General features: G+C 52.0%; 7 protein-coding genes across 7 annotated transcripts; 3 read left to right on the top strand and 4 right to left on the bottom strand.

Moving 5' to 3' along the window:
- Nucleotides 1–1,773: 1,773 nt before the first annotated feature.
- On the top strand, nt 1,774–2,733 carry BDW70DRAFT_153176 (NmrA-like family protein; the record flags this gene model as incomplete). The annotated part of the gene is made up of 3 exons (XM_073739579.1): nt 1,774–2,396; nt 2,428–2,635; nt 2,665–2,733. The coding sequence occupies 3 exons, from the start codon at nt 1,774–1,776 to the stop codon at nt 2,731–2,733; spliced, it is 900 nt and encodes a 299-aa protein (XP_073592488.1).
- Nucleotides 2,734–3,265: 532 nt separating this feature from the next.
- BDW70DRAFT_171133 (DUF3431 domain-containing protein) lies at nt 3,266–4,571 on the bottom strand. Its single transcript, XM_073743136.1, has one exon. It carries the CDS (start codon nt 4,550–4,552, stop codon nt 3,395–3,397), a length of 1,158 nt encoding a protein of 385 aa, XP_073592487.1. The 5' UTR covers nt 4,553–4,571; the 3' UTR covers nt 3,266–3,394.
- A 468-nt stretch (nt 4,572–5,039) lies between these two features.
- On the bottom strand, nt 5,040–7,150 carry BDW70DRAFT_163350 (glycosyltransferase family 2 protein; the record flags this gene model as incomplete). The annotated part of the gene is made up of 3 exons (XM_073741289.1): nt 5,040–5,629; nt 5,709–6,863; nt 6,928–7,150. 3 exons carry the CDS (start codon nt 7,148–7,150, stop codon nt 5,040–5,042), a joined length of 1,968 nt encoding a protein of 655 aa, XP_073592486.1.
- Nucleotides 7,151–9,808: 2,658 nt separating this feature from the next.
- BDW70DRAFT_163349 (uncharacterized protein) lies at nt 9,809–10,028 on the top strand (the record flags this gene model as incomplete). Its single annotated transcript, XM_073741288.1, has 2 exons — nt 9,809–9,839; nt 9,895–10,028. The coding sequence occupies 2 exons, from the start codon at nt 9,809–9,811 to the stop codon at nt 10,026–10,028; spliced, it is 165 nt and encodes a 54-aa protein (XP_073592485.1).
- Nucleotides 10,029–10,329: 301 nt separating this feature from the next.
- On the bottom strand, nt 10,330–11,917 carry BDW70DRAFT_163348 (M28 family metallopeptidase; the record flags this gene model as incomplete). The annotated part of the gene is made up of 2 exons (XM_073741287.1): nt 10,330–11,763; nt 11,840–11,917. 2 exons carry the CDS (start codon nt 11,915–11,917, stop codon nt 10,330–10,332), a joined length of 1,512 nt encoding a protein of 503 aa, XP_073592484.1.
- Nucleotides 11,918–14,644: 2,727 nt separating this feature from the next.
- BDW70DRAFT_163347 (FAD dependent oxidoreductase) lies at nt 14,645–16,135 on the bottom strand (the record flags this gene model as incomplete). The annotated part of the gene is made up of 2 exons (XM_073741286.1): nt 14,645–15,900; nt 15,955–16,135. The coding sequence occupies 2 exons, from the start codon at nt 16,133–16,135 to the stop codon at nt 14,645–14,647; spliced, it is 1,437 nt and encodes a 478-aa protein (XP_073592483.1).
- A 273-nt stretch (nt 16,136–16,408) lies between these two features.
- BDW70DRAFT_171123 (transcription factor domain-containing protein) lies at nt 16,409–18,716 on the top strand (the record flags this gene model as incomplete). The annotated part of the gene is made up of 8 exons (XM_073743135.1): nt 16,409–16,516; nt 16,569–16,617; nt 16,672–16,970; nt 17,028–17,189; nt 17,247–17,422; nt 17,472–17,670; nt 17,732–18,596; nt 18,673–18,716. 8 exons carry the CDS (start codon nt 16,409–16,411, stop codon nt 18,714–18,716), a joined length of 1,902 nt encoding a protein of 633 aa, XP_073592482.1.
- Nucleotides 18,717–18,946: the final 230 nt, after the last annotated feature.

The following is an 18,946-nucleotide window of genomic DNA, read 5'->3' as shown; positions in this document are numbered from 1 at the left end:
ATTGATACTGAGGATACCGAAAGGATTGCTTGGAGATCTCTATGTACATGGCAACCAGGAGGCCCTTCAAATAACCCCCCGCACGGATAACTCGGCATCTCCAAGCAATACCGCTGCAGTGATGAGTTGGTGATTGCGTACATCACAGCATCCTACTGCAACATCATACTGGGTTGATCCCGGTACGGCTCTGTCGATCCCTCGTATTCCTGGCTGACGGGCTGGCGCCGGTGAGGCACCTCTCCGCATTACGTGGGGATCGGGGGATTGAGGTCTCGTGTCGCATGGCCAGGCGCGACGGCGTCCCCTAACTCCGGCGTCGGCCCGTGACATCCGCATTACGTGGGGATCGGGGGATTGAGGTCTCGTGTCGCATGGCCAGGCGCGACGGCGTCCCCTAACTCCGGCGTCGGCCCGTGACATGTAGGATTCTTTGAGGGAGATAATCATGCTGCAAGTAGAATCTGTGCTAGGTAGCGAACAGTTAATATCTATAGAGGAAGACCACGCTGACCCATATCAATAATCTATTTCTTTAATGTTGATTCTTCAAGATCTGTTAATTTTCTGCAATTGGCAATTACTTCTTTCCGAGAAGCTGTTCCATTGAGCCGGGTCATCAAAGTTCTTGGTAGTACATCAAATGCCTTTGCAGCAGCAGTTTTTGACGTAAAAAGGCCTGTTCTATAAGCAATCGATAGCTAACTGCATACTCTCTTCTTTTGAAAACTCAGCCATGTTGTTGTGATTGAATGATGAACTGGTAAAGGGGTGACCGCGCAGCTCGGTGGTGGATTACGTTAGGTGGCCATGTCGGCCATCCAATAATGACAACAGTCCGTCCCTTTCCACAGAATACCCCTTGCACGTGCCTCCTGACAGGACGCACCCTTTGGTCATGTTCGGGAAGCCCTGATACTAGAAATCAGCCTAGGGGAGTTACAGCTCCCCCCCCGGCCAAACACCCAATAATGCTACCATCCCGCCACCTGTTTGTCATGAGCACTTGGACATTCTAAGGGAGCGACACTCGGGCTAAAATGCGTACATCCCCTTCAGAGGTAGTACGGAGAGAGCGAATGTTAAAATCTAGCGTAGTTAGAGCAGCAGCTAATGTTAGGACACAGAATCTACTAGAGAAGATAGTGCTATAACTAGGTTAAACGCCACCACGCACCGAGGGATTGCGTGCCGTTTCCACCTGATCGGGGTTATTTTCATGTACCTGTTGGGGTCATAGCACCAACATATGTCTCATTGCTGATCACAAAGCGTTGTTTATAAGCTGAGAAAATCTAATACATCTGCAAAATTTGAAATCCACTTTGCTTGAAGGTCATCTTCCATGGAAACCGTTGCCTTGTCCTTCGCATTAGATTCCCAGTCATGTCTTTCAACAGAGTTCCACAAAGGATCATTGCTTGGCCGTGTGGAAACTGGAGTTCTCTCGCGTGTAGCAGAGGGCTGCCATCTGTACCAGAGCAGCTTACCTTCGCACAAAGCTTGTAAAGGGCTATGCAGAACCGTTTGACTTCCTCAATGCTGACCCAGACAAAAGAGGGTAGATCAGCTTCCTTGTGCTTAGCCAGCATGTTCGGGTAGAAGAACATGCCCAGTTTTCGGCAGCTTCCAACAAGTGACTCGAGTAAAGATAAATTAATAGCAGAAATAGATACTTAAATAACCAACGCAATTGCCAGGTATAAGTATTCAGTACAATGTCCGATATTTGTGCATAGCTCAGCGTGAAAAACATATCTTATTTCAGAGATCATGACTCTTCATTCCATCCTTATTGTCGGCGCCACTGGTAATACCGGTCGAGCTGTCACTCAAACGCTGCCAAAGTTGCTTCAATCAAGCAGCACTTTACTCGAGACTCGCATCATTGCCCTGACCCGTTCCTCCAACAGTTCAGTTGCACAAGAACTCGCCAAGCTGCCCGGGGTCGAGGTAATTGAGCAAAATTGGGTTGATATCACAGCCGACTGGCTCCGGGAGTACCATGTTGTTAGAGCCTTTATTGCATCTCACAACGAGCCTAACCAATTTGCGGAGGAATCGACCTTCCATCTCAACGCCCTCCATGCCGGCGTCAAGTACGTCGTGCGTATCTCGACTGCGGCTGCGAATGTGCGCCCAGACTGTCCTGCCTACTATGCACGCCAACACTGGGCCATTGAGGCGCTCTTAAGCTCACCAGAGGTTAACAACTTGCAATGGACTTCTCTTCAGCCGAACGTCTTCTCGCCATATATCATGTCCCCTGCTGCGGAGTTTATTAAAGGGTATCGCAAGACTGGAAAGCAGAACACGCTGCGTCTGCTCCTATCAGATGATGCACCCGTCGGAATAATCGACCCTGACGAAGTTGGTGTTATTGCAGCTCATCTCTTGTCTCAAGATGATACTTCAGTGCACAACCAGGCTAAAATACGTTCTAAATGGACCCGAGGACATAAATGGAAAGCAGATTGTCAACATGATTGAGCAACACATTGGTGCGCCCGTCAAAGGCGTTAGCTACAAAGATGTCTCTTTCATCAACATGCTGTATGAGCACCAGTATGCGGCTACCAAGCAATTGAAGAACGTCATCTACTCAATTCAGCGGGCCCCAGAGATAGCGTGGGAAGTAAGTGTTCAATTTCTACAACCAGCAAGGAGATTCTGGAGCTTGCTGCTCCAAAACGGACACCAGCTGATATCTTGAAGACTCTACTAGAAGAGTAAGGGAACCAGAAGTTCGGAAAGCAGTGGTTTCGGGGATTGAAACCACCATATCGCTTGGGAAATATATTGAAGAATAATCTTCAATCTGATCCATAGCCAAATCAATCCATAGCAACAGGATTAGCTCCAGCAAATTATTCTCCGTTTGATATAAGGAGGTGGTAGTAGCAGTAGTACTGTACTTTTACAGGAACAACCGACTTTGGGTAAACTTTTACTTGCTACAATCGGTGGTCCTTGATCATGAATTGATGGAGAGTTTCAGCAAAAGCATTCAGTTGACCGCCTGCAGGCGAACCCAGTGCCGAAATTATAGGGGTTGATAAGCTTTAACTAAGAAAGCTCCACAACGTTGAAGCAAGCTCGCGTGGTTCAAGCTTCCATTTTTGGTGTTGATTATCATGCCCTCTTAACTAAGCGGGTGAGAGATTTGTGGAAACTCCAAGAACCGCCCCTGGGTCAGAAAATATAGAACCGTGCTCTCCACCACAAGCAAGTTCCGGCAATTATAGGCATAAACAACTTCTTCTAATAGTGAAGTAAACTCTTATCTATAAGACTATATATCCATTCTATTCTATATCCTTTTGACAAACCACTACCAATAAACCCATCGTAACCCAATACGCCATCATAACCAATGCATACCAGTCATAACCCATCAGGCAGGATCCTTACGTCCATGGCCAGGGACCTTATACCCAGGCGGAATCGTATACTGACCGGCACAACTCCCCGGCGACCTGCACTGCAGATCGCACCGTCCGTAAAGCCGACAATAGCAGTCCTGCGCGCTCGGACAGGCAGCCCGGTTAAGGTCGTCCAAGTCCATCCCATCAGCAGCGCCAGAGCCACTAGCACCAGTCACATCAAGGAATAAGATATGCCAGATATACGAAATGATTCGTCCAGCGACACGGTCATCCTTTGGCGCAACGCCCTGCCCCCGGATAATCCTTGAACTCGAACCGGCCGCAGAAGAAGCATCCGCCCCATCCAACAACCACTGCCGAAGCGCAACATATTCGTCCCGATCATGGCTCCACATCCTCTCCCGCGAAACCACAAACTGCGCACAGCACTGACTCCGCAGAGCCTCGTGCCGACTCAGCATAACCGTCTCCGCCGGATCGTTATGCCCAAATATCGTCGCCAACGCGCCCGGGAGCGCCGCGTCCGACGCAGCCCGCGCGTCCCACGGGTCGATCTTGCTCTGGAAGGCCATCTGCAGGGACCCCTGCGGCGGGGTATCGGCGGAGCAGGTACTGACGCTCCAGTCGCAGCGCAGGTTATGGTACCCGGCGGGCTCGAGGGCGCGGTCGACATCCAATTGTGTGAGTAGGTATGCATTGTCGTAGTCGGGGGCGTCATTGTGCCACGCCCAGCGGCTCCCATGGACAAACACAGCGCCAGAAGAGGGGAGGGAGTCGTAATTGTCAATTAAAAAGGTAAGATAGGCCATTGCTTCGTGGGCGCGGTTGGAGGGGGTGCGGAGGGTTGCGGAGGCGGCGGTGTCGTCGGAGCCGTCAACATCGTAGATGCAGAGGTGGTATTTCTTCGCAAGGTCGCTGTCTGTCAGCCATTCTGTGTCGCCGTCAGATTGCACATGAGACACAACAAGAGCCGGTTTTTTCGATTTCCCGAGACCCGGGCAGACGCCGCGTGCTTCGGGAAGCGAACGCGCGGTCGTGCGGTAGCGAACTTTGCTCCACGCGAAGGCTCGGCGGGAGCTGGGTGGTTGGTTGACGTATATTAAGAGTAAGAGAATAAAAACGAAGACGGCCAGGTGGACAGCCGTCCTCCTTGTGCGGCGGTTCATCTGGCGGGTCGGGGTGTCGGTGCACAGTGCGGAGGTGCGGAGGAAGAGAGACGGAGTGTGAGCTCGCGTTGTGGACGTTCCAGAAGCCGGTGGGATCGGCTTATGGCTGGTTGCTGTTCAACCAATGAGAAGTAGCAATTATGATCTTGGCAATGCTTGGTGGAGCCAAGGGTGCAACTGCCGGTCGTCACTTGTACAGTACATGCATACCTCGGTAGTTGCTGCAAATAATCTCTTACTTCTTGTGCCTCTAGGCTTGAAAAATTTATCAGAGAGTCAACAGTTCTGGCAGCTAGGCTCTCATTTTGAACAGCTCTTAATTCGCAACTAGTGTGTGATTCCGGCTATCCAATCCTCGCGCTAGATATACTGTATGTATGAAACAAACCTACCCCAGTACAAGCAGGGTGGCAGTACGGTAGTGACAATATGAGTTACAGTATGGTAATGACCGTATGCAAATGCATTATTATTAATCATCATCCATCTACAAAATCGCCTTGAACAGAATCCCGCCAAAAACAACCGCAGCGATTCCCGGGACCATTATAGACTCAAAGCTCCCTTCCGATCGACCGACTACTTCATCCCTGACATCGGCCCTTGGGAACCGCACCCCAGAAGGCGTTGCTTCCATCACCTCCCTTCGCTCAGGAGACATTGGCGGATCGAGAAGACAAGTGACTGCCACCCACGAGTTCTTGACCGTAAGGTAAAGAAGATGCAGGAGGGGCGGGTAGAGAAGTCCTGTGAGTGTTCGCTTTGCTGGTGCGTTGGTGTCGTCCGCAGAGCATGCTCTCCGGATCGAGGAAAGGATCGCACCGGCTGTAATGACCAGCCAGAGAAGGTTACCAGGTACTGCTCCAGTCGCAAGGATCTCCCATCGTGACGGCCTCCTACGGGTTGAAGAGTGCGTGAGATCAGTGACAGTAGCCGTATCGGCAACGGCCGCGCGGTTGACACTCGGGTTCTGCGTGCGAGCCTGATTCCATGAATTCGCCGTACTGCCTGTTACGAAGGAGCCTTCCTTTGGTTTGCTGGTGACGCAGTAGAACTTGATAATCGCGTACAGATGCTCTAATCCGTGTTAGAGATGAGTTTCAACGGAAAGATTGCGGGCAGAGGCTGTTCAGAGTGCACGAAGGGGGAGACTTACGTCCAGCAAGCCAGCTATTCTCCAGATGCGGGAACAATGTGACCCGGAACCCGGTGCTGGCCATTTGTAGCCAGCCGTAGATCCAGATGGAGCCGATTTGCACGAGCGCAAGGATGAGCTGGAGTTGACTCAGCCAGTTCTTCCCACAGGCTGGGACAATTTCCCGGCCCAGGGCGACTGCGAGCAGCAGGACAGGCGCTGCCCACTGCACCGCAAAGCAGCCAACCAATCCACTCATAATGCGCACTCCATCGACGCCGATATCCCACCCGAGTTTGCCTGCCAACCGCAAACCCTTCCTAACGCTCGGCAAAAGCAGCTTGATCTGCTGCGCATGCCCGATATTCCAACGATCTCGCTGCGCAACATGGCCCTTCAACGAGCCGGGCACTGTCCCCCACTGCAACGGCTCCTCGACCTGCAGCACCTGGTGGCCTTTACCCCGAAGAATAAACGATAGCTGCCAGTCTTCCGAGTACGAAAAGGTCGGGTACCCGCCCACATCGAGAATCGCTTTGCGTCGAAATACGGCGCCTGAGCCGGCGTCTATGGCGCGATTTTGCGCGTCGAGGTTCGCGTTGTCGCAGGCATAGAAGTAAAGACGCGACTGGGCGAGAGGGTCACCGGGTGGGAGGTTGTAGTAGTACTGCCTCGTCGTGACAAGCGCGGCAGCCGGGTTCAAGAGGAGGTGCGGCAGTGTGGCGCGGAGAAAGTCAGGGGTGGGGATGCAGTCCGCGTCCAGGATAGCGCAGTATTCTGGCTGCGGTTGGAAGGCGGGATCTTGCTGCAGCGTGAAGAGTGCGTAGTTCAGGTTGGCAGATTTGGCGAAGATTCTGCCCTTGGCGCTGGAGAGACGGCTGTTGTAGGACAGGTTAGGGTAACTAGTTAAACGGAGCTCCTCGATCGTTTCCTTGAGTGCCGCTGAGCCCGCGTCGTCCAAGACCAGGACGCGGAACCGGGAAGGAGGGTAGTCCAATGCGCAAGCTGCCCGGATAGTGTCGAGGACTACGTCCAGTGGCTCGCCGCAGGTCGGGATAAAAACGTCGACCGAGGGAAGATTCTCAGCGCTGGTCTCCTTTAGCCGCAGTCGGGCTCGGGGTGACTGTGCCTTGTACCCGGCAGCGATGGCTGAGAGATGGGTTTGGCGCGAGCCATCTTTGTCCGGGTTAGCAGGGCACGAGAACCAGCGGGAGTAAGCGGAATTGGCGACCAGACGTACGAGCTGAGATCCATTCAATGGTGAGCATTAACCACATCGGCCATGATTGGCGCGCTGAGCTGAGCAGGAGTGCCAGACGGGTCAGAAAATAGACGTTGGATGCCCATCTCGCTGCATGAGCTGCGTGGAAGAGAGGCCTCCGGTATCGCTGTCCGACCTGAGCCTGGGCAATAGGCGGAAGCTCGACGATATCAAGAGCATTGATCTTGGTCTCTTTGAACATCGCGTCTATTAGCTTGTTCCGACCGCCCCTTTATATGTCTTGTTGCTGGTGCTGGGATGTTAGGCGCGCATTTTGGACACGCAAACAAAGCTGTGCACAAAATTTAGGGAATCTCCCCCAGATCATATATACCTGGTTCTGCGAGATTCCATGGCTGCCGCTAGTCTTCGCTTCTTGACGCCACAGTGGTCTAGGTCGACGGCCATGAAATGGCGGTGATGGAAACCTTATGGACGGCCATACCAGACGCACGTGGGATGTGGCTGACTGAAGATTTCCGTCTTAGCCAGTTGTTCTAATGCGACAGAAGTGAGAACTGCATATATAGAGTGCTCAATCTGCCTTGGACAGCAGTAGTCTGGGGAGGAAGAGGAAGCCCTAATTCAGTACTCATGACCCACCTGCTCCACAGCCACGGATGCCGCGGATCAACGGCTCAACTTTCAGCAATCCAGTGGACATGGACGAGGATAAGCATTCTCACCCGCTTAAGGGATAAGCAGACCATGCTCTGGTTCTAATGATTTTTCCAGCTCTATTTATCTAGATTATTAACTCTCACTCCAGGGTGGCCTTCCTATCATCTCTTCACCATAATGCAGTGTCCATCCCTCGTCTTTCGGGGATTGACAGGGGAGCATTGCCTTGAAACCTCTCACTAATGCCTTTGCAGCTCACTAGCGTCGAGTTGTTGCGAGGCAAGAAGTCGAAATCTTTGCGAATGGCCCAACGTGATCTTTGGAGTAAACGCCCTCGCTGCCAGGAGTACCCGGTGGAAAGAGAGAATAGGCTACTTGGGAACGCGATAGAGCTTCTGCCCCAATCACAGTCAGGGAATATGGTTATCTCACTTTCGCGCCCATCAATGCTTCAATATCTGAGTGAAGTTACTCAAGGCTGGTCCAGGGAGGTCGCGAAGAACCTGCTCGCAGCAGCAGATGAGAGTGCCAGGAGTTTTCTTTATGCTTCGAGTACAAGACCCTCCTGAACATCTGCTGCTCCTTGTTGACAGCAGCGCCCTTTATATCTAATATACTAGCTTCCAATACTGCCGGTTCCGGTTTCCCTATGCCTCGGTAGACCCGGCGAGTCACATAAAGTAGATATCATCACTCGCTTGATTTACTCAGTTCGGCTCTGAAAACTCCGTCATACGGCTGCAAATTCTCATGACGGCAAGATGGTGGTGGCAGTGGCAGAAAGGATCGCAGCCGGGCGCTCAGCAGCAGGATCAGTATCCTAGAAACAAGATCCTCTTGGTTGGTGAGGAAGCCATGTATGAGCGAGCAGCCAGGGCAGACATCCTTGAGGCGCACGCGCGCTCTGGTGATTCGTGCCCATCATCTGAGGGACAAGTTGACTGGATCAGACATTTTGTTTTACTTCACTTTACTCTAATTCATTTTATGTTCTATTTTTCAATTTTTATTTTTATTTCATTTTAATGTAATATAATCTAGTTCCTGCCCAGCCGCCAATTGGAAGCGATATGTCAATTACAGTGTTGCCAAAGACCCTGGCTGGACGGGTATTATCCTGGATAACATACTCTAACCTCAATTAGTCCATCTTCGCAAGTCAAAACAATAAATAATGCATCGCTCTTCCCAGCAAGGGGCTACAGAACCTCCTGCTTGTTCGCGCTGCATCATCCAGGGCAGTCAAATCCCTTGCTTTCCTGCCTGGCGTCCCCCTGTCTATGAAGTCAGACAACAAGCAGTGAACCCGCTCTGGCCGCGACCGGGGTCTCGATAAATATTACTTGTACACTGGCCGTCTCACCTAAGTCGTTTGTAGGGCGGAGGCAGGGGCGCGATGCAGGGGCGTGATGCAGGGCATGGATCGAGCGTCATCGGTGGCGACTGAGTGTTCCTATCGAGAGAGGGTAACGGGGCCGCAAAGCTGAATCACACTACTAGGTGTAGAGGCGTAGCCATTAGAATCCGCTACATTGATATTGCCTGGCGAGGGTCAGTGGCTAGTTGACGAGTCACCGTGCTCACTTTCCTCCTTGAAAACTGGATGCGATTAACAGTGGAGCTGGAGCGTGGCCGTTGGCATTCAAGTTGATATTGCGGGCGACGAGATGGACGAACGGCGCCATAGTAGTAACAAACCTCGCAAATATCAGAAGCTCTGATGATTAGCTGGTAATGTATAGAACTGCTTCCTCGACAGCCTGTTGATTATGGTAATAATAGGAATACGGCTATAGTTATCTGGACTTGCACATTGAAGCCTAGACACGAATCCGATGTCGGCAGCTACTCGCAGAGACAGAATGATCTGCCAGATTACCTGGAGATGTATTTTCATTGAGCCATCCGTACAATTTCAGCTTCTTAGCAAATATGTAGGGCGTATTTTCAATGCCCCGCGAGTCTTCTGATATACTGACAAGAATACGGAAGCAACTGATATAGTATCTAATAGAACCAAACCCCACTCCAGATATTTCCATGTGACATAAGATAAATCCCGTGGATTGCATTATCTCACGGGCTCCTGCTAAACCCCAGCAGGAGTTCAACCGAGCATCGTCGCCGATCGGGATCTCGGGGATCGTACAGACGGCGACTTGCCCCGCCCGACTATTAATCTTTGGCTCCCCGCCATCCCCTTTTCTCCATCCCTCCATCTGCAACTCTCTGCGTCAAAATGTGCATGAAAGCGACTTGCTCTACCTGCCGTACGTCACCCACCCAACTCATCTGGCATTAAGCCCGCTAACGCTGCCTTTTTAGACAAAACCACCTGGTGGGGGTGCGGCAACCACATCCCCGCAGTCCTCGACGCCATCCCCGAAAGCGAACGCTGCACCTGCGAACCCAAGGTCGAGCGCGACGGGAAGCAGTACCCGCCCAAGGGATCGAATTGACTATCCGGATGCGTTGTATCATGAGCGTCTTGCGGCGATAAGGATAAATGGGGTTGAAATGGAGTTGAAATGAGTTGAGGGGAGCTGGAGTTACAACGGATACAGTGAAGGGGTTTTACGGGGACGGTTGGGGAATTGTTCGACTGCTTGCATCGCATTGCATGCTATTTTATGCCATATGGATATCATACGAATATCATACGAATATCATACGAATATTGATACAATATGATCTTGCCATCTCAAGACATCCTTGATGGCCGGAAATCGTCCCGTACGTGAAACACGTCGATCCAGTCGCCTACTGGTCGACCCGGCTGTGGAAGCACCCCTTCGCAGCATGGCGATGCGCCGCCTGGCGCTTCTTGGGCATAGTTCGGCGGTGCATGTGGCCATTGACGTTAGCCCGCTTAACGGCCGTGGTCATCTCGCGCTTGGGGATCGTGCTAAGGTCGTTCGCGTACGTCGCGACGGCGAACGCGGTCGCCTTGGAGTTGAGCAGGTACGCCTCGGCGTTGAGGTTGTCGATGGTATCGCCCTCCTGGTGGTAGTTTGCATCGTACGCGACACCGGCCTCGCCGCCCCAGAGCGCGACTTCCTCTTCGGTCTTGATCTCCTCGGCGCCCGTGAAGACGCCGCCGGCCGGGATGCCGTTGAGGATGAAAGCCTCGTAGTCGGAGCGGCCGTCGAACTCGGTCTCGACAGTCGCCTGGCCGATCGACTGGAAGTAGTCGTAGAACAGCTTCTCGATCGCGTCCGAGCCGGCCGGGCCGGTCAGGTTGAAGGCCGATCCGTCGCCGTCATATAGGAGGAGTCCGTAGTTGGGCGACGCGATCATGTCGAAGTTCAGGTACAGTCGGATCTTAGCCAGCTCAGCTGGGGATAGCGAGGAGACGTAGTAGTCGCTGCCGAGCAGACCGAATTCCTCGGCCGTCCAGAAGAAGAAGCGCACGGCGTGCTTGGTAGAAAATTTGGTCAGCGCGCGCGCGATCACCAGATTGGAGATGATGCCGGAGCCATCATCGTTAATGCCTGGTCCGGCCTCGACGGAGTCTGAGTGGCCACCGAGCGTGACAACGTTGTCTGGATCGCCTCCTTTCGTCTGCGCGATGACGTTGTAAGTGGTGCGGTTCTCCATGACTGAGTCGATCCACAAGTCCACATTGACAGGGCCCTCCTCGGCGAGCGCAAGCAGGGCCTCACCATCGGCCAGCGAGATGCCTACGATACCAGAGTACGGTCCCAGTTCGCTCTGTGCAGCACCGAGAGTGCCGGAGAGCGAGCCCTCCACGTTGTTATACACGATGGTCGCAGCAGCGTCTGCAGCGGCCGCGTACACCGACTTCTCGCCGAACGTACAGTTGCCACGCTGGATGAGGACGACCTTGCCGGCGACGTCGGATGAGAAGTCCGCAGGGCTGCATCCAAGCCCTGAGATAACAGCCAGTTCAGCCGACGCGTTCGCGCTCGGAGAGTATGTCATCGTCGTGGCTTCAATGGCCTCACCGTTCACGGTAAGGGATTCCTCCGCATTGCTGTACAAGTGCACTTGCGGCTGCTTGTAGACATGGTAGTAGCCCGTCCGCTTGAGCTCGCGGTACAGCCAGTTGACGGTATCATTGTGGGCTCTTCCGCCAAAGACACGGTTGCGCTCGGGATAGGCATAAGCGAAATCCTGCAGTTGCTGCGAACCCGCGAGGAGGTCGTCGAGCGTGATCAGGTCTTGCAGAGCTTCCTGTTCCACCAGTCAGTCAGAAAGTCCGTCCGTCGGGATTTAAAGGAGCACCACTGATGCAGGAAGTGTTGCGCACCGGAGTAACAAGCGGCTTGTGCTTGCCGGCCCAGGCCAGGGAGGCCAGGGAGAGAGCTGGCACGAGGATAGACTTCATTGCGGTTGCGGTGACGGACGTACCATAAAGCCCTGATCGCCCTTGTTTCATGCAGGAAGAGCAGTCCTTTTATAGTCCTGCACTCCAGCCATCGCGCCACCGTTTGCCAGATGAATGCTGGCAATACTCATGCAGATCGGTCCATCCTGCACCGCGTTCCGTTACATCGCGTGCCTGGGCCAAGATACTTGGCAATCACAGTGTAAAGTGCCAAGGCAGATAAGGACAGGCTTGATGTCTGCAGATGCCAATCGAGGCGCTAGATCGCGTGCGCCGGATCGCGCCTTAGGGTTACAGCCAAGAAGAGGGGTATCCGTCTCCAATATGCTTTATTGCGGTATCTGTCGCCATCAGTGTCGCCATCGCCTCGCTTGCTCATGACTCCGTCCTAGAGAGTGATATTCAGGGGGATTGAGTGCAGGCTGGGGATTTCAATCTCGACTGGTCTGTTTGAGACGATTCCCAGCCTCCAGGCCTCTGGCGTTTAGCTATCATCTCCGGCCCAAGGCGAATGATTGGAGCCTCTCCTGCAGATTATCAGGTCCAAACCCGGCCCTTAATATGCGCATATCTTCGCTAGGCCTTCAGACACCGTCTGTTCGTGACAAGACCCGTGAATGCCGAAAGCCCAGTTTGTCCGCAATGCAACATCGCAACGCCCACCTGCTCAATCCAGGAGCTCGATGCGTGCCTGCAGTAACTAGCGCCCTGCAGCTTTATTGCCTGTCGTTGAGGAGAGCTACTGGTCCCAGATTCTAGGCCGATCTCCGAAACTAAGCGGACCCCAGCCATAGCTGGCCAAGACCTGTCTTTCTGCGGGGGCGTTTGTATATATCGAAAAGCCGCTCTAACTGCTGTGACTGGTCACATGCCTTCTGGTCTGGCGTCAGACTCCCCGCTCTCCAGGCTTTGAATCAAGTCTACCAGGTCAATCCTGGCGTCTGCCGCCCGAGGCGCCTGTCTGGAACAGCTTTGACGTCGGGCAGCCAATCCCTACCGTCAGCAGAGTAAGGCCTGATTGAGCAAGCTTGCGAACAGACCGTACCCCGCCGCAAACTCAGCCTGGTCGTCCAGCGGCGGTTTATCCTCGAATGGAGTCCCCAAATGAGACGGATACCACGGTCTCTGTCTTGACGCAAGCTGTAGGTTCATGCCGCAGTAAGCCTTAGCTCACTTCAATCAGTCAGACTTCGATGCCGCTGTCCGCTCAGTTTTCAGGCGGTTGTGTACTCCTTCGAACATTAGTTGTTTCCTGGCGCTTGTTGTTGGTTTAAGCATGGCGCCAACTCACAAGGTCCTTACCTGACCTGGGGAAGCACAAAGCCGACGCTTAGCTACGATCGACGATCGAGGCGATCGGCTGGGGAGCAGGAACCTTGGTGGAAGATGTGGACCCTTGCCGATGCCAGAGCCTCACGGGGTCCAGATAGGAGCTTTGTTTTGGTTCTCTCGGCCTACCGAGTGAAGAGCTACGATGTAAGACCAATTTTCTTATCATTCTAGTGGGTGAGCTGTAGAGGCAGGGTGCGACACTCGTCGTGATCGCGCAAAACAGGGCAATCGTTGCCGTTTGCCAGCGAATGTGGCGCCCATGGCTCCTGTTACTCAGCTTGCTCACAGCTCGACAAAATATATGTCTATCCCCTGACTCCTAATCTGCTTCGCTCTGCCGGTATCCAACCCTGCTTGGCCAGGGAAACTATCTCATTTGTTGCAACTCAGATCGCAATCCGCGTCATCATTCTTGCGTGCTGTCATGGTTAATTTCTTTTCGCAATTCATCATAGTTGATTTCAGACAACGGATAGTGAGGAAATGTGCGGGTATCTGAATCCAGCACGGCTTCGACCAGCAATGATCCTGCTCAAGTCAGCATATAACAGATCTTCGACTGATTCGTTCTGTTCCCTTTTCAGATAAATCAACGGCAATCATGCTCTGGATCTTAGTGCCCATTGTTTGTCCGTTATCGGCAGCCTGTGCACTTTGCTATGTTGTCGAACCTATTCGAGTTCTCCGCAATCCTCAAGAATATTCCGCAGTTTCTGGAGAAGCAAAACTTCCTCCGCGCACCACCGAACGCTTTACTGTCGGCAATCCTATTAGTTTCATTCAAGAGGGGCGGGGAGGTCACTAATTGAGCTTTGCTGGTTGATCCTCTGGAATCCTGATGCAATGTCTCTAGTACTGGAAGAACCAGCAGCCGCTTGTGATGCCCAGTGTCGAGGAGAGGAATGAGAATCCCTTTCTAAGGAGCACTCTAACCTATTCCTTTTCACCAAAGAGTCCAGTTCAAGCTTCGAGGCCCGTATCTCCAACTTCTAGCTCAAATATTCTAGCAGGTGACTCGGGGGTAATGGAGCTGCGGGTGAGCAATGGCCTACATGCGCTGGGTTTAAAATTTTAAGTCGCCGGCGTACACGAGAAGGACAGAGCCGCGAACAGATGCTTATACCCAGTGCTTTAGCGACTATTGTTGGGACGGCACAAATGATAGTAGGGACCTTGACTACGACGAGCCTCTTACAATTCTCGGGACGAGTGCGATGAAAATGGTAAAACCTTGAATGATTGCTACATCCTTTTCTTTTCTTTTCCTCTTCTTCCTCTTCTTCTTTTTCTTCTTCTTCTTTTCTTTTTTTTTTAGACTTTGACAGTGTTGATGTGAGCCTTGAAAACTTACATTATATGAATGTCAACAACGTCGATTGACTGCATACTACCCCCTTATAAATGACAAGCAGTCCCAGTAAGCTTGTCCTCATCCGTTAGAAGCTGGTTCTGAAGTGTCCGTTGGCTAGCAATACCCTCCATTATCTTGTTGTATGGTGCAACATCTGGCTTTAGATATCTCCACTGCCATAGCGAGAGATACAGACTCGATTTACCCTCAATTCGGTCCACCACATGCGATCCGAGATTCGGCAAGAACTTGAATCCGTGCCCACTCCCTCCAGTCGCAACCATTAGTCCCGGGGAGTCAGGGACAAAGTCGACGACGAAATGATTGTCAAAAGAGTCAGTGTACCAGCATAGACGAGACTTTGTAGGGCAGGCTATCAACTCGGGCAAGTTCTCCTGAACAAATTCTCGAATAACTTGCGCCGCTGACAATGGCAGTTGGCGTGTTGATTGGAGGGTCCATCGAGTGATCGGAACGCTCCTTGCTGCACCGTCTGGCTGTGTCTGGGGATTGGTGAATTTTGCTCCCCGGTATCCAATCTTCACGATGCCATTGGCGTCTCGAGCGAAGCCATAGAGGCCGCCATTCTTCCCGCCTCGAATGTCGTATGTCCACGTAGGGAAGCGCTCGGGCGCAAAACGATCCCACTGAGACGAGTTCCTTGTCAGCTGGAACATGCAAACACTACCGGCAGTTGTCTCGCATAGACCGTCGAGTTGGGGCACAAGAGACGGTGTCCATCCTCCACAAGACATGATCGTCAATTCGGCCAGATGTGACTCGCCGTCTGTGGTTTGAACACCAATGACCCGGGAGGTGGCATCGTACAGAAGCTTCGACAGAGTGCCCTTGGTACCCCCAAGAATAAACCGCACTCCAAGGCTTTTAGCTTTCTGGAGGGCAAAGCGACAGGCCTTATCGGCATAGACGAATCCGCCTTGAGTGTCGAGCAAGCCGAAATTTTTCTTCCGGTTCAGCGGGTTGATAGCAAAACCAAAACCGTTGGCAGTTGCTCGCTCGACATCGCTTGAATTCATAAGGACGATCTGCGTATTCGCCAGTCCCACCTCGGTCATGCTCTTGATTGTCTGTTTCTCGAACTCAGGGAGGGTCTCGCTCGATGTAAGAGTCAGGTTCCCGTTGTTCACAAACAGGACGTCTTTAGCAGTAAATCCGGGCGGGCCTGTCTTGCCTGACTTGATCTCATTGTTCCACTCTCTCCATCGAGAGATGGCATCAAGTGCGAGGTTTTGGTACTCGATTTGTGAGCCGTAAGCAGCTCTGATGATTTTGGTATTGTCTCCAGTCAGGGTTAGCCTGGGTACACAACAGTCTTTTGACATTGAAGACCTACCTGCCGAGGCAGCGTCGCAACCATTATCATACGAGTACAGTGTTTCATGATAAGCTTGTTTATCAAGCACTTTGATATTGGTATAACCGCGTTGTGCAAGGTGGATAGCTGTGCTCAGTCCGAAGACGCCGGCACCGACAACCACAATTGGTGCGGCCTTGTTGGAGATATGAGACGCCATATTCATCAGTGTTCACTCCATGACCGACGCATGTTGAATAGCGGAAAGGAGGAACATTATATTTGCCATGGCTTCAGTGTCTCCACCGGGTGAATAGTAAGTTGGATCGGGGACAGCCGAAGAAGACGTGCTGCGAAGAGCTGTTGATTGGCTCTTCGTATTGTTCCGATGATTGGCAAAGTAGAGTAGTATTATTTAGCTGCTCTCCATAAGATAGATCTCCAACTCTCAATTACCCCAACTCCACCTCTCCATCGACCATCCCTGACCAACATGCCGGATCCCATCAAACCTCGGCCAGCTAGAGGTGCGTCGCAGCGCGCACGTACTGGGAATAGGACGACAGTTGCTTGCCTCGGCTGCAAGGATAAGAAACTGCGGGTATGTTACGTTCTATATGTGCAGAAGAAACGACGCTGATATTGAGTCACAGTGTGATGCACAAGTGCCAACCTGTACCAATTGCCGCCGAAATAACACAGGTGTGCAACCCCAAAACTCTTTCAGTTCTGGCACAAGGGTAACAGCATGGCTAGAATGCCTTGTAGAGGATCCGGCAACGAAGCGGCATTATCCGAGGAACTACCTCGAAACCCTGGAGCAACGTGTCGCCACGCTGGAAGGTGTTATCCGCGGGATGCATGCAGCACCCCCCAGCAACGATCGAACTGCCGTCCAGGACAATGAGCTCAGCGACTTGTCATCCATGATTGGGACATTGAGTCTCAATGCAGCTGGAGCAGAGCCTCATTACCTAGGCTCATCGTCTGCCTTTGCCTTTGCCCGCTTCGTTGAACCTGTCATTCGACAGGCTATTACCTCAATGCCCCCCCGCGTAAGAGGCGAGTATAATGACTTGCCGCCGCAACCATGCCCTTTACCTCCGTATCAGATAGCTGTTCAGCTCAGTGATGCATACTTTGGCAATATCCACACTCAGTACCCCTTTCTACATGAACCGACATTCCGCCAATGGGAGACGAGATTGTATAATCCCATACACGCTGCCATACCAACTGACTCCGGTCGAGTGCCTTTTTACTTCTTAAATATGGTACGTAAGCTAGTAGACCTAAGATAGGCTGGGAAGCATGCTGATAGCATTTTTTAGGTCTACGCTGTTGGTGCACTGTTACGGACAGAATCCGGATGCTCCCCGGAGCAGTTATACGCGTCCGCCTTGCTTTATATCGATGATATCCTGTGCTGTGATAACCTGGAGTGCATACAAGCCATTCTCTGCAGTGCAACCTACTCCCTCCGTTCTTCGAAAGGCACATCCCATTGGTAATCTTCAAGCTGTAATTGATAATGCTTATTGACTGACTCTACGTAGGAAACTAGCAGGGCAGGCTCTCCGCCAATGCATCAACCTTGGCTACCATCGCAACCATAGACGTCTCGGATTAAATGTCAGCCCAGCTCAGGTTGAGATGCAAAAACGAACTTTCTGGAGCGCTTACACTATGGAGTGCGCGGCTGCAGTCATGCTTGGACGTCCCTTGAGTCTGAACTATAACGAGATTGATGCAGAGGTAGGCCCTGTCTTGATTTCCATCGTCATACAATAGGCACCGAACTAATACCAACTTATAGTTTCCATTGGATGTCGAATATGATGTAGATGGGTCACGAAACCCTGGACCCACCGATCTCTTAACCTACGCCAATCCTGGGTTCTCCATCCGTGCTCTTCAGGGCCGTATCCAGACGGCGCTCTACGCAGACCTCACGAGCGCCTCAGACACTGAGGCCCGCAGTAAGCGAATAGAAAATCTCCGCGAAGCCCTAAAAACCTGGAACGCCTCTATTCCATCAACGCCAATCACCCCACCGGCCATCGGGGCTCTGTCATTCTTTACAACGCCAGACTGGTACCAATGTAGCTACAACCATACCCTCTTGCAGCTATACCGCTTGCAAATTACGAATGTTAAGGTCCCCGCGCCGTTCGACATCATCTTGGAGTGCATCCATGCCGCCGAAAGTAGCTGCCGTTGTTTTCGGCGACAATTTATCGGCACGCCAACGACATATACATGGAGCGCCCTACACGAGCTTTTCATTGCCGGTTTGACGTACTTATACTGCCTCTGGATATCGCCCACCGCGAGGGAGGTCATGCGGCCAGATCGGGTGAGTAGTACATGCACCGACTGCATAATGGTCCTTGTCGCGATTGCAGAGCAGTGGAAGGACGCGGCACCTTATAGAGATGTTTTTGAGACACTGTCAAACCACACAATGACCATCATGACAATTTGGCAGGAAGGAAACGCGCTTCAGACGGCAACAGGAGCGGCCGCCGTACAAACGACAGCGAGGCAAGATACAATCTTCCCAGAATACTTGTTGGATTGGATAACCGGAATCTCCCAGGACACTGGGATTTCCACGGGTGTTGACCGGCTGCTGAATGGATTCTTTGACGATTTTGTATTTCCAGAACTACCAGATATGGGTTTAGAACAGAAGGAGGCAGAACAGCATACAGGACCTGTATACAGAGGGCTGTCATAATGCTGAATCAGCTCCAGCACATGGTCATAGACAGGGTCGTATCGCAGAAAGCCATGGCTGAACTCTATATTTGAATCTGTATGCAATCAGACAGTTGATTTTTGCCTTTTATTACAGTCATATGCCGCCTGAGACATGGTAGGGAAGTCACATTATCCTCTTGTTGTTCAATCTCGTTTTACTCCGCATTTGCCAGGATGATAAGATAGTACAGACAAAACCAATGAGAGAATGCCTTCGTATTCTTCCGGGGCGAGTTGGAGTACATATAAACTACCATGACTTGCCCAA

This window comes from Aspergillus foveolatus, assembly GCF_047715535.1.
Source record: "Aspergillus foveolatus strain CBS 279.81 unplaced genomic scaffold BDW70scaffold_67, whole genome shotgun sequence".
NCBI classification, from domain to species: Eukaryota; Fungi; Ascomycota; class Eurotiomycetes; order Eurotiales; family Aspergillaceae; genus Aspergillus; species Aspergillus foveolatus.
Note: the sequence above shows the minus strand (reverse complement) of the source record. Positions and strands in the feature narration are given on the sequence as shown.

Coding starts and splice junctions, on each gene's coding strand:
- BDW70DRAFT_171133 (XM_073743136.1), bottom strand. CDS start 4,552: ATGAACCGCCGCACAAGGAGGACGGCTGTCCACCTGGCCGTCTTCGTT.